The sequence below is a fragment of the Aphelocoma coerulescens genome, chromosome 4A, assembly GCF_041296385.1.
Source record: "Aphelocoma coerulescens isolate FSJ_1873_10779 chromosome 4A, UR_Acoe_1.0, whole genome shotgun sequence".
NCBI classification, from domain to species: Eukaryota; Metazoa; Chordata; class Aves; order Passeriformes; family Corvidae; genus Aphelocoma; species Aphelocoma coerulescens.
In genome coordinates this window covers 15,014,645-15,027,385 of record NC_091018.1, presented here as the reverse complement: position 1 = coordinate 15,027,385, position 12,741 = coordinate 15,014,645, and the positions used below count along the sequence as shown (strand labels likewise).

The 12,741-nt window shown below is 43.9% G+C and overlaps 1 protein-coding gene across 3 annotated transcripts; it reads right to left on the bottom strand.

Moving 5' to 3' along the window:
* Nucleotides 1-1,033: 1,033 nt before the first annotated feature.
* Nucleotides 1,034-11,542, bottom strand: IDS (iduronate 2-sulfatase). Of its 3 annotated transcripts, none has more exons than XM_069015458.1 (9): nucleotides 11,524-11,542; nucleotides 8,627-8,763; nucleotides 7,488-7,665; nucleotides 6,536-6,624; nucleotides 5,192-5,392; nucleotides 4,426-4,596; nucleotides 3,709-3,835; nucleotides 2,019-2,192; nucleotides 1,034-1,655 (listed from the first exon to the last, which is right to left on the bottom strand). In XM_069015458.1, the coding sequence occupies exons 2-9, from the start codon at nucleotides 8,756-8,758 to the stop codon at nucleotides 1,153-1,155; spliced, it is 1,575 nt and encodes a 524-aa protein (XP_068871559.1). In that variant the 5' UTR covers nucleotides 8,759-8,763; nucleotides 11,524-11,542; the 3' UTR covers nucleotides 1,034-1,152. The 3 variants fall into 3 exon arrangements, with proteins under 3 accessions (XP_068871559.1, XP_068871557.1, XP_068871558.1); XM_069015456.1 differs by lacking the exon at nucleotides 11,524-11,542 and adding an exon at nucleotides 9,476-9,667; XM_069015457.1 differs by lacking the exon at nucleotides 11,524-11,542 and adding an exon at nucleotides 9,568-9,639.
* Nucleotides 11,543-12,741: the final 1,199 nt, after the last annotated feature.

Sequence of the window (12,741 nt, the reverse complement as noted above, 5' to 3'; positions counted from 1 at the left end):
AAACTGCAGAAATCCAGCAGGCTGATAGAAAACAACACAAATTACTGCCTTCACACTAAAGCACCATGTACCTCGTGGCTGTAAGCACAAAATACAGATAACACTTAAATAAAATACTCAGCAAAACCATTTTTCTCAGATTCAAGCTCCCAAACACATTTACCTTAATGCATTTGGCCATCTGGACATTACCTTCAGCATAGCTTAGGACAACTAATGCTCCACATCCTGTGTTGCTAAGTGCCACTCAAAAAACTTAAAACTTAAATGGGAGGCTTTTAGCTCTCCTAGTCCAAAACAGAGACTGCCAAGCCCATTAGCACCTAGGAAGGCAAACATCCAGGTCTCTGTCACTGAATGTGACAACCCTCAAGCGCACTGAGTAGTTCAGCAAGCAGCCAGCTCCAAAAGCTAAAGGTTTCTATCTCCTCTCACCTGTGGAGACTCATTAGGCCAATCCTCAGGAAAACCCACAGAAGAGCACATTGGTGTTACCTTAACCCCCCAGTCTTATTTAGTGTTTCAGTGAAGAAAGTACTCATTTCACACACATTAATTAAAAATTCAGATTCTCCTGCTGTATGAGAAGAAGCATGAATTCCAAATTAAAGCTTTTATTAGAATTATTAAATTTTGGATAAAACACATGAAGTTTCTCTTTGGGCTCTAGTAAGATCTAAGGCTAATGAGAGAAACACCTCAGCCCTTCCCACTACCAAACGACCACTCCAGCCCCAAGTCTCCTAGGTAAAGGGGACAGGACCTGTGTCATGACTTATAATCACTGCACAGCCACTCAAACATGTAAGTTGCTGGTTTTCCACCTTTCACACCAACAGTTTCAGCACAGATAATGAAATTTAATTCTTCACTTGCTACAGAAGACCACTGAGATGTTTCACAGTATGGGCCTGATGCTCTGTGTGGCCTTTTCAGAAGTGTTACAAGTTTGTGTTTGAAAACACGGCTGCACAAGTTCCCTCTGACTACTTCAGTGCAGTAAGGGCTGTAACAAGACAAAGGCAATGGCTAGTTTTGATACAAGCAGGATTTTAATTCAATCCAAGGGTTTTCTATACAACAGAAAAGTTTTATACAAAAGAGGAAGCATTAATTCAGCTGCAAGAACAGGCACAAAGAAGTTTCTGAACCCTAATGCTTTAGAAAGCCAAGAATTTTTTTTAAAAGCCAACCATGTGAGGTATTGTTATAGATGTTATAATCCTGGTTTGGGTCAGTCTCCATCATGTACAACTCTCCTGCATGGACATCCCTGAAGTCAGCACTGAAGTTGTTGGGGTCAAACTGAACCCACACAGTGTACCTGCAGTCAATGGTACGCATGGAATAGCCCATGATCCTGATGTCTTTCAGCTTTGGCTTGTCAGAGTTCCACTGGGGAGTGTCTGCAGGTCGGGGATACTGGCTGAAAGCAACAGGTTCCTCATTAAAACACCTGTCAGTGTCATCACACCCTTCCTTGCCTTCCTCCACCTTTTCTTCAGAGACATTAAAATAGTGGACAATGCTTCTCCCCTCAGTGCACAGCACAACACCAAACGACGTCTCTGGACACGCAGGAGGAACCCGCAGGCCAGCAAGTTCTGCAAGTGTTGGAAACACAGACACCAGCTCCACCACTTTTTTACTTTGCCCTAGAAGAAATAATATCAAAATATAAGTTATGGAACAGAATGGTTGGACAACAACTTTTTCTAATAATTCAGTTGGTGTTTTATTCAAAGTGCTCTGTACTGGATTTTTGGGGGTACCAAAATCAAGGCAATTAAGGGCTGGAAGTCAGCTCTGAAGATGCTAGTCTGTGCACTTATGATACACTTTTAACAAGAAAATTTTTGCACTTCTGTTTTTCCAACGTGTAGCCTTAGAGACAATCATATCCATTACTTTGAAAAAGAGCTCTTCAGAAAGACAAAGTAAATTCTCAAGGTGGATGGAGACATTATCACAACCTCCATGTACCCACTGCAAACAAAAAATAAGCACTGCAAACTTACCTTGAGGTGCTGAGCCTCCAATATGGCTAAAAGGATCGAGGTAGGGGAAGACCCTCGCTCCTTGACTGACAGGGGAAGTTGTCATTCCTGGGACATAAAACATCAGCGGCACGCGTGTAGCAACATCAAAATTGCTGTATTTTGCCCATTCACCATGTTCTCCCAGGGACCATCCTAGGTGACAAAGAACACAATTCAGAGCAGATACTGGGTTGCAATTTAGTCATCATTTCTTTTTCACTGTAAATTGACTCTGACTGTTGAGGCCACTAGTCTATTATAAAGGTCACATTAAAAGGTAAATAACAATCTGTGTTTAGATATAACAAGACTTTTCTCTAATGTGAAAGCTATTTCAACAGCCATCTAAATCTTGCAACTTGATACTCTTTTATAAAGGAAATAATTACACCTTTCCTTATTTCTCCAACTCTAGATTAGAATTAGGAAATTAGCATTAAAAAGCAGAAAAGAGGAATTGGGGTGTGTCACAGTGCCTGCAAGAGTCTCCAGATCAATTCCACAAGGCATTCATTTAAGTTTTGGGCTGCTGCCAGCTCTCCAATACTCCTGTTAACACTGCAGCTGAACATCCCTTGGAGCCAAGGCTGCTCTCTATGCCAGACTGCCATATCAGGACGCTACCCCTGAGGAAACAACAGAGATAAAACTTTTCAGCTCTCCTCTTCCTCTTGAAAGAGATGCCAACATGACTTCCCTCCAGGCAGATATACTGCCAACTTCACTTTGGGGGAAGACAAAGGAACTCTATGACAGCTATGTTAACACATGCTTTTTCTTGATCACTTTGCCAGCCATGGTACTGGAAACACCTACCCTTTACAGTTATCCACAGCAAGGAAAAGAAAAATTCAGTTTGCAATGGAAAGTCAAGTCAAAGTGGCAAGTCAGAAGGAACATCTAGAGTCACTTTAGTACCAAAAGTATTAATCCCATTGCTATACAACTCGTAAGAGCTTGTTTATACACAACTGCTCACAGAAGTCAACTCAACCAAATATGTGACTTTAAACTGATGTAGTTAATTCACATCGTAACTGGTTTAAATCAGCTAAGACATCTCCCAATTAAAGGGATCATGATAGGGTTATTTTAATGAATATTAGAGTATTGAAACAAGCATTAAATGCTTGAGGTATTTGTCCCACAAGTCAAATTAAGTTTTTTACCACCAGGATCCAGAGTGTGCAGGATATCAGTCATGAGAGGGAACCATATCCCTACCAGTTTAGATGCTCTGCAAGCAGCAATGACAAGTGTAAGAAAACACACTTGAGCAGCTAATGAGAAAGCCTGTTACCCACTGCACCAGATGGCTTTCTACAAATGGTAAGGGGGGAGGAGTGGTGGCTCCTTTCAGAGCACTGTTCCCAGCAAGAGTCACTCCTTGGGCAGGGGGTGGGAATACAGCAAGCTCAGCCTCGTGTCCTGACAGGCAGCCTCATTCCTCACCAGCAATCCTCAACCTGATTAAAGTGCCTGTGGGGGGACAGAACAGTGCAGCCACAGAAGTCAGTGCCAGTCCCTTCAATCTGTCTCAGAAAGCCAGAGGTACAAGGTATGATAGCTCTGCTGGACATTATAGGAACACACACTGGATTAATATGCCAGCACTGAGTTGTACAATGAAGTTCTTAACAGTAAGCTCGAGAAAGATTTAAATGCTTACCATGATCAGCAGTAAAAACTACTATTGTGTTATTTGAGAATCCTACATTATCCAAAGCATTCAGCAGCAGGCCAACTTGCATATCCAGGTAAGAAACCGCTGCATAATAACTCTGACGAATCTGTCGCTGCAAATTAAGAAAACAGGAGAGGAAAAAAAAAAGTTTTTCCCCAGACACATCCAGCAGAACCAGGGGGTGGCTGTGTAAAAGAACTAAAGGACTCTACTTGTAAAGCTTTAATTTTAATTGTCTGTAGCCCAGTTAATGTCCCAGAAAAGGTAAACTGGGAGGGGGCAGTTAGAAAATTCCACCTCCCAGAAGTGCTTTCAAGCAAAACATTGCAAACCAATCCATTCTGCTTCTCTTCGTCGTCTAGACAGTGCACCTAATTTTGGCATAAGCACTGGAGACTCAAGGAGAAGTCTTGCAAAAGAAGATACATTGGGTGCTAGCTTGAAACAGATAAACAGACTCAGATAATGAATACAAACACAGCACTGGTAGCTGCTACATACATTCCCTCACATGCAAACTGAACTGCAGTGACAGTGAAGGTTTGCCTACAGAGACAGAGGTGACAGCATGCAAGGGAATTCATAATATTTGCAAGTGGTCAGTTGCTGAGTAACTGGGAGCATCCAAGAGCAGCCAACTCCTCCCCCGCATTTGAACAAGTGAAGGCAGTTTGACTTCAGAGCACTGTGTTCACAGCTTACCTGGAAATCATCTGGAAGTGGTCCATATGGGAAACTAACATTTAATGCTTCCACATCATCCCTCTGCCTGATATCCATCCAGGGGTTGTACGCCACAGAAGGTAGTTTCTTAGGCACCCAGGGATCTGGGGCTAATGTGATATTTTCCAAGGGGTACAACTTGAGAAATTCCTTTACAACACAAAACACAGATAAAGACTGTCCTCACCTCTAACACATACTGCGAATTTTGTGTTTAAACAGCAACCATTCTCCCTTACAGGACCCTTTAACGTTACAGGTTACAAGGCTTCATTCCTCTTCTGCCAGAGCGTGAAACACAGCAACACTAGTCGTCCCCAAACAATTCCTCAAAAATACTGAGCTAGTAAGTACCCAAACCCAGCCTCCTGTATGTCAAAACAACACTTCCAACACCACTTTCGCTGAAATCAGTAGGAGTTGTGCCACCAAGTCAAACAGGGAATGAAATACAAGATCTTGTAAGGCCTCATTATGTCATACTCCATCAAGCTGGAGCCCATCTCCATGCAGTAGCAGTCAGCATGATGGTGGTAGAAGCCTGGCTTTTGGCTGAGGAATCATAATTCATTCTCATTAAACATTCTGAAATGCATCACAGGTGACTCCTGAAGTTACAGCAAATCAAGGCTGGTTTCCAGCTTGCTTTCCAGAAACAGCAATAAAGCATTTGTGGGAACAGCTTTTAAAAGCAAAAGCAACATTTGTCTTAAGTTCCCTTTCCTGCAGGCTCCAGTCTCCTCACCTGTGGGTACCTCAGTGGGATATGTGGTTTGTGGTAACCAACAGCCAGGAAGAACTTTTGCCTGCTGGTTTTCATGATGTTCAGTAAGCGTATGGCCTCCTCCGTGCTCTGAATATCAGGCAGAGTCCCCCCAGGCATTTCTGTCACATTCACCGGGCACACCAAGTTCGCATAAAGTTTCCCATCTTTTCCTCTACAAGTCTTCATGAAAAAAAAAAAATTCAGTAACTTCTGTTAAATGCAAAGACAAAATTCTCTGTTCCATAACCTTAAAACCAATTTGTTTCTACCAACAAAAGAATGCAAATTCCATGCCTATGAAAATGCAGAAATCCTCTCTAAATCCTCTGGGTAGAAGCCCAAATGAAGTCACATAGGGCAAAAGCCCACAGCTTCTATGATGAATCTCTGATCTATTGGAGATGCAGCAGCATTTGGCTACCCTATATATATGCATTTTAATTCCTTCTGATCCCAAGAGTTCATAGAAAGCTGCCTAGAAGCTACTGACTTAATTTCTGAGCAAATGCCAGCAGTGGCTGAAGTGTAATCAGTGAAGAGAGATAAATTAGACTTAACAGTTGCCAGGGAAAGGTGGCCTCAGCAGGGTGTTTGGGAGGGTTGCTAAATGAACATACTTTTCTTTATGTCACGGATGCAAACGTTGCTGTTGTTAAAACCAGTCTTTTTCCAGCAGTAAACCTAAGACCAAAGTACTGCCAAGGCTGTCTGTACCCTCATGACTGCAGCTCCTGCTGGGCAGTGTACAGACTCCAACACATGCTGCTAATGCAATGTTTGCATAAAGATAAATCAGATTCTTTTGTGCCACACTTAAGAGTAACAAACACTCTAGAAAACTGGATCAGATTATAAAATTTCAGATTCAAACATTATTTTAATTATGGCCCCTTCTCACTCAGTCCTGAGCTGTTTATCACATTAAGTTCACCAAGACTACTGACAACGTTTTGTCACTAACTAAAGCAAAGCCAGATCAGTTGCAGGTGCAAGTTGACAACTGCACTTTTCAGATAAAGGAATTCATGACCTAGAAACAAACTAAGACCATGCTTGCTTATATCTCAGCAACTGAAGTTTCCAAACACCAATTTAGAAATACCTAAAACATCTGCAGGATGGGCACATTGATCAACAAAACACACATCTGATAACCTAGGCCTTCTTTTAGAAAGCAAAGAAATAAAGCATTGAAGTGGTTAGTTGTTTTCTTGCACAAGCGTGCAGCCTCAAAACCCACAGAGCACAGCCTGTACTTGACACAAAGAGCGTGGTTATATCCTGAAAACCCTTCCCTGTTAGAGTGCCACAAATCACACTTACCTTATCATTCTCATACTTTTCAGCTGAAGGATGAAAGGGTGGAATAGACCAACTGTAGGGATAGTCATCACTGTAATTGGATGAAACCCCTGAAACGGATAAAGGTATTAGAAATTCTCTAATAGGTCACTGAACCAGGAAGAGCTCAGACACAAGTTTAACTTGTCTTCAATTGTTCATTTTTTTTTCAAATATGCTAAATGAAGAAACATTTCAAATGAATCTTTGACAACTGAGGAAAAGATAACCAAGAAATAGAAGTCAAAAAGCTTAAGACAGACATTTTTCCCTGAAATACACCTTTTACTAGTGATGGAGACTCAAGCCTGTAGAAGAGCCTTACTTCAGGGAACACCAACAAAAAACCCAAAAAGCCAAAACAAACAAACAAAAAAAAAATTTTTAAAAAAATTTTAAAAAACCCAGGATTAGTAACAGTCTTCATGCATATCCTTGATTAGCTTTACTATCAACTGAAAGTTTATCTATCGACACAAATTTAGTTCTAGGATAAGGAACTACCAAAAAGAGGATCAGTATTACAGTATGTTTCAACTCAGTAGTGTTACTGCTTTTTAACTAGTGAACTAATTTCTTACTGAACTTGAAGCATAGACTCACAGCCTACTAGGAAACATGAAGCATGTACAGGCAGAACTAAGCCAACAAGTCATTTCATTTGTAGCAGATACCTAACTTCCAGATGTATTTTTAGAATGTTAGACTTTATTCTCACAATTTCCAGACAAGATAATACCCCTTAGATAAAAGTAATCTAATACACTCATCCCTAACGCCTTGAGACTTAATGAAATCCACTGTAAAATCTGGCTTATGACTATGATTTAGGTTCTTAATATAGACCAGAATCACACATCAATACTTATGTAAGTTTGTGAGACTATACACATCAAGTACTTCTATGTTAAGCAAATGACAATACAAACCATACCTGGATGAAAAACTTTCCCCACAGATAATGTCATGTAGCCATTTTCCTTGAAATACTGGGGCATGGTGGAATAGTTTCCGGCATGGACTCTCCAGTAGGAGTAGAAATCATAGAGCCGGGTGGTGTCAGGCCTGCGGCCAGTGAGAAATGACACTCTGCTGGGAGCACACACAGCTTGCTGAAGAGAAAGACAGCCAAGGAGAGAAATTTGGAACAAAAACCAAAACACATGTATGAACTGACACGGGCCTAGCTGGGCCATAACCATCTGAAAGCTCAGGAATCACAGGGAAAGTTTCGTATCTCTTCAAGCTGGAATGAACAGTATCCTTATTAAGCATATCAATTCCAAACTGCAAGCTTTTAAAAAAGCAAGTCAGGTTCCATAAAGGCAGTGCTTTTGAAATCTGGTTGCTCACATCACACAGAATTAAGCAGCAGTGGCAGGTGGACTGTGCTGATAAAAGCCCAAAGTCTAGTTGATCTGGACTGCCTTAAGAATAAAGAAAGGATAATCAGAGAAGGTCTGGGTTACGGTCCAGAGGCCTGACCAATTCTGCTTGAGGGTGACAAAACCCAAGAGTTATTGCTTTGAAGTCCTATTCCCTAGCTGGAATTAGACACAAACTTCTAATTTCTCAGCAGAGAGAAACGTGGGAATGTAGACATGTTATGAAGAGTAGTCAAGTGAAGAGCAATTAGTGAGATTTTGAATCCTCTATTTTAGAATGATGCTTACCACACAAACTGGCCCTTTATAGCAATCTATAGAATTGATTCCCTCAAAAGATTAAAAAGTAAAACAACCTTTTATAAGGGGTAGAAAAAGAGAATTCTAATTTAGTAAAATGGCATTTTTAAGCAGCGCTTGGCTGCTAACAGTGAAAATGCTTCTTGAGTGGCACTCTGCTCCTCCAAGGGCTACACAAATACCATAATTTAAATGCCCTGTTTTCATTTTTTCTCACCTTAGTAAAGATAGGTTCACACACTACAGTTCAGCCCAATCACTTATTTCCTACTGAAAATACTTAAAGTTAATAAACACTTGCTTCTTCCACTGGCCTGCCTAACACCTACTGTAATAAAGCCAGTAATTATTTTGCATAGAGAAAACATGTTTAAGTCATTTATCTCACCTGGGCATATGCATTGCTGAACACCATACTTTGAGAAGCAAGTTGATCAATGTTGGGAGATTTCACAAGCTTATCTCCGTAACAGCCCAAAATAGGACGCAGATCATCCACAACTATAAACAAGACATTCATGCCATCTATGAAGAAACATAATTAGAAATAAATTAAACTGAGCTCCATTAAGCAGACATTACTTCATGCCTATTTATCAGTTTTTAACCCTGAAATACACCTGAGAACAAAAAAATTAATAAAATGAGCAAGATTATCTTTGTAAGGGAATGTAAACAAAGGGATTAATTTTTCAAAGACAGAAATTCTTATTTGACCTAGACAGAAATACAGTGGTTTTCATTTCCCTTCCTATTTCATTGCTTGCACCCTTGATACTTTCTCCAGGTACTACAGACGGCATCTCCTTGCAGCTGCCTAAACAAGGGTGGTGCAAAATAATGAGGCATTTTATAGGTCTACCGACTACCTAATTCTACAGCCTGCAAGCTTTGAGAGGGGTGTTAAACCACAGATTAACAACACTGTTGTCTTGTATAATTCTGCTCCGAAGAGATAAAACACTTTTTCTTCAATTAATTACGCACGTATTTTTAAAACGCCCTCTCAAGGCGGCGGACTGTACTGGGGGCTGGGCCCGTGCTCGACCCGCTCGCTGCCGGCGAGTGAAGCCGCAGCGGCCCCAGGGACACACCGAGCCCCTCGGAACGCGCCGAGCCCCTCGGAACACGCCGAGCCCCTGGGAACACGCCGAGCCCCTGGGAACACGCCGAGCCCCTCGGCCCCGGCCTCCCGCCGGCCGCTCCCCCCAGCCCAGGCCCCGCCGCCAGCACGAACCGCCGGGGCCGCGCCCTCCTCCGGGCCCCGCCGCCGCCGCGCCGGCCGCGAAGGCATCGCGGGGCAGCCGCAGCAGCGACAGCAACACGCACACACAGAGCCGGGCCGCCGCCATCTCCCAGCGAGGCGGCGGGGCCGGGCAGAGGTGGCCCGGGGGCGGTGTCTTGAACCATCGCCGGAGCCTGAACTCTGCCGGGAGCGGCCCTTCCCTTTCCCCTTCCCCGCGCGGGGGCGCCGCGGGCCCGCGAGCGAACGAGCGGCCCAGCCCGGCCGGAGCAGCGGCCCTGTGATCCAGGGGCTCAGCCCGGCCAGAGCAGCGGCCCTGTGATCCGGGGGCTCAGCCCGGCCGGAGCAGCGGCCCTGTGATCCGAGGGCTCAGCCCGGCCGGAGCAGCGGCCCTGTGATCCAGGGGCTCAGCCCGGCCGGAGCAGCGGCCCTGTGATCCGAGGGCTCAGCCCGGCCGGAGCAGCGGCCCTGTGATCCGAGGGCTCAGCCCGGCCGGAGCAGCGGCCCTGTGATCCGAGGGCTCAGCCTGGCCGGAGCAGCGGCCCTGTGATCCGAGGGCTCAGCCCGGCCGGAGCAGCGGCCCTGTGATCCAGGGGCTCAGCCCGGCCGGAGCAGCGGCTGTGACCCGAGGGCTCAGCCCGGCCGGAGCAGCGGCTCTGTGATCCAGGGGCTCAGCCCGGCCGGAGCAGCGGCCCTGTGATCCAAGGGCTCAGCCCGGCCGGAGCAGCGGCCCTGTGATCCGGGGGCTCAGCCCGGCCGGAGCAGCGGCCCTGTGATCCGGGGGCTCAGCCCGGCCGGAGCAGCGGCTCTGTGACCCGGGGGCTCAGCCCGGCCGGAGCAGCGGCTCTGTGATCCGGGGGCTCAGCCCGGCCGGAGCAGCGGCCCTGTGATCCAGGGGCTCAGCCCGGCCGGAGCAGCGGCTCTGTGATCCGGGGGCTCAGCCCGGCCGGAGCAGCGGCTCTGTGATCCAGGGGCGCACCCAGTGTTCGGGGGTGTTCGGGGCGCAGCGCTGCTGCCGCGGTTCCTGTCCGCGTTTGTTCTTGCACGAGTCTCAGCACCCGCAGCAGCTCCCTGGTGCTATTCAGTGCTATTCTCAACGTTGTTTCTTTCTCGTGGAAATAACATCGAGGAATGAGAAAATAAAGGTTTAGTATTGAGAGAAGGTGTCAGAATACTTCAATCCTATTTGTTAATCAGTTAACACTCTGTTTGGTTTTCAAACAAACGTTCAGTATTTCAGGTCACCCCGATCTCCCGCAGGCCGTCTGCGGGGTGTGCACTCTGCGGAGCGAGGGAGTCGCCAATGTATGAAAAGTTACACAAGCTAAAAAGCTCCTCATAACACTTAAAAGTTTTTTTAAGAACTAGTTTTATTAAAAGCTCTGCAATTTTTCATGGTTTCTATCTTTAATTGCAGTAGAGATAATAGATTTATTGCCAGTATTCCTGTACAAAATAAATTCACTGTTAACTACACAGATGCTTCCCAAAACTGTAAGATTATCAAAGACCAAGACATATAATAAAGCTGCTCACAGGAAGATTTTAAAATAATTAAAATACTGTGACTATGGCATCCTACACATTTAACAGGTAAACTGATGACAACCAATATTGAAAATAGCCAACATGCACTCATTTGAATGTGAAAACCACTCTGATACATGTGAGGATATGTGCATTTTTCTATTTTAGCAAGTGATAGGTGCACCTTTGAATACAAATGAAAGTTTAACAGTGAAATGTACTGGTAAATATTATTATCTTTGGGACCAGACTGTTAAAAAAGCCCAAAAAACAACTTGAGAAAAAAGTCCCACTTACAGAAAACTAAGGCATCTCTAATGGGAATCTATAATTTGGTTCTTTCTGTGCTTCAGGACTTTATTGGTTCCTCTTTATTATCAAATATAAAAGTTCCAAGACAAAAATGCTCTCATTCGTCACTTTTTCGTCACAGAGAATAGGATAAAAAATAATCTGCTTTTCTGCTCTATAAAGATTCATACCTGAGGCCTCAAATGCTCTGTGTGTGCACTCACCATAAGATTACCAGGAACGCTGGCTACAATGGTCTGTCAGAATGTTATTGTTCAGTGGGACGTGTGACTCAAAAGTGCAGTACATTGTGTATTACACAGAGTGTGCATACATATTCAAGCACGTGTACTTCCTCTAAACTATTACAGTGAAGTTTATTTTTATGTGGATCTTACACTTCCTTCCTGCACATGCTGGAAAAGCTTGAATCAAATGAAGAAGACTGTTACTACAAGTTCAGCTACTACTGAGCACACAACATGCAATCAACTCATGAATATTACTCAGTATATTTGATGTTTGCATATTTTGGAATTAATGTTGTGTATAAGCAGTATCTCTCACAGGTATCAGCAATTCTCCTAGCATGGATCAGCTGCTGGAAATGTATTGAATATTGCATCCCCAAGTGACACTTCTCTTCATTTGGAGACTTTTTATGCAAAAAGCCAAGGAATTATTTCTATTGCACATGCATTTAATTACCATAACACTTGCCTCTTTCAAATGCAAATACACTAAGTGGTACTTGATATGAATTTCCTGGTTTGCCTAACATGAGTATATAGCAGTCTTATTAAGTTCAGTCCACCAGAAGAACAAATTACAGAGGAAAAATCTTTTTCAAACAGCACACAAGTTCTGGTGCTAAAAAGCAAGTTGGGATGATGCCAGTGAATAATTGCAGACACTGAAATCACAGACCTTGGACAAACTGGTCTCACAGCTCAGCTGTCCACTCCACCCCGGATGTATGGGCCTTTGAGCAGCCTGTTGTTCAGCTGCTGGGCTAAACCACTGCTGGATGCAGTGTGATGAGTTGGGAGTGTCACAGGAAAGGTTAAACTCTAAGCCTTGGCTGAAGTGGCAATACCTTGTACTGCACTCCTTCTTAGTCACTCTGCTGGAAGTCCCAGGGTGAATGTCAGCCTTCTCCACCTACCACCACCATTGAATATCAAATCCATTTTAAGCTTACCAGTATGCCAAGGCATATACCAAAAGTTTGGGGCCTCTGCAGCAGTGCTTGCACAAGTGTTAGCAATGTAGGCGAGGCCACCAATATAACAGCTAAATATCTTAAAATCAACTATTTTCTATGACACACTCACATTAAGACATGGTAAAAATTCAGCACAGCAATATTTTTACTGGGAAGAATCCTACTCATAGGACTCTGTAAGAAATGGCTGTACTATCAGACCCATAGTAGATCTTAT

Bases quoted from the DNA above. Each gene is read 5' to 3' on its own strand.
- IDS (XM_069015456.1), bottom strand. From the start codon at position 9,590: ATGGCGGCGGCCCGGCTCTGTGTGTGCGTGTTGCTGTCGCTGCTGCGG. The intron at 8,764-9,475 runs GTTCGTGCTGGC...GTTTCTTCATAG, and splicing joins AGGAGGGCGCGGCCCCGGCG to ATGGCATGAATGTCTTGTTT. The intron at 1,656-2,018 runs GTAAGTTTGCAG...TATTTCTTCTAG, and splicing joins TGGAGGCTCAGCACCTCAAG to GGCAAAGTAAAAAAGTGGTG.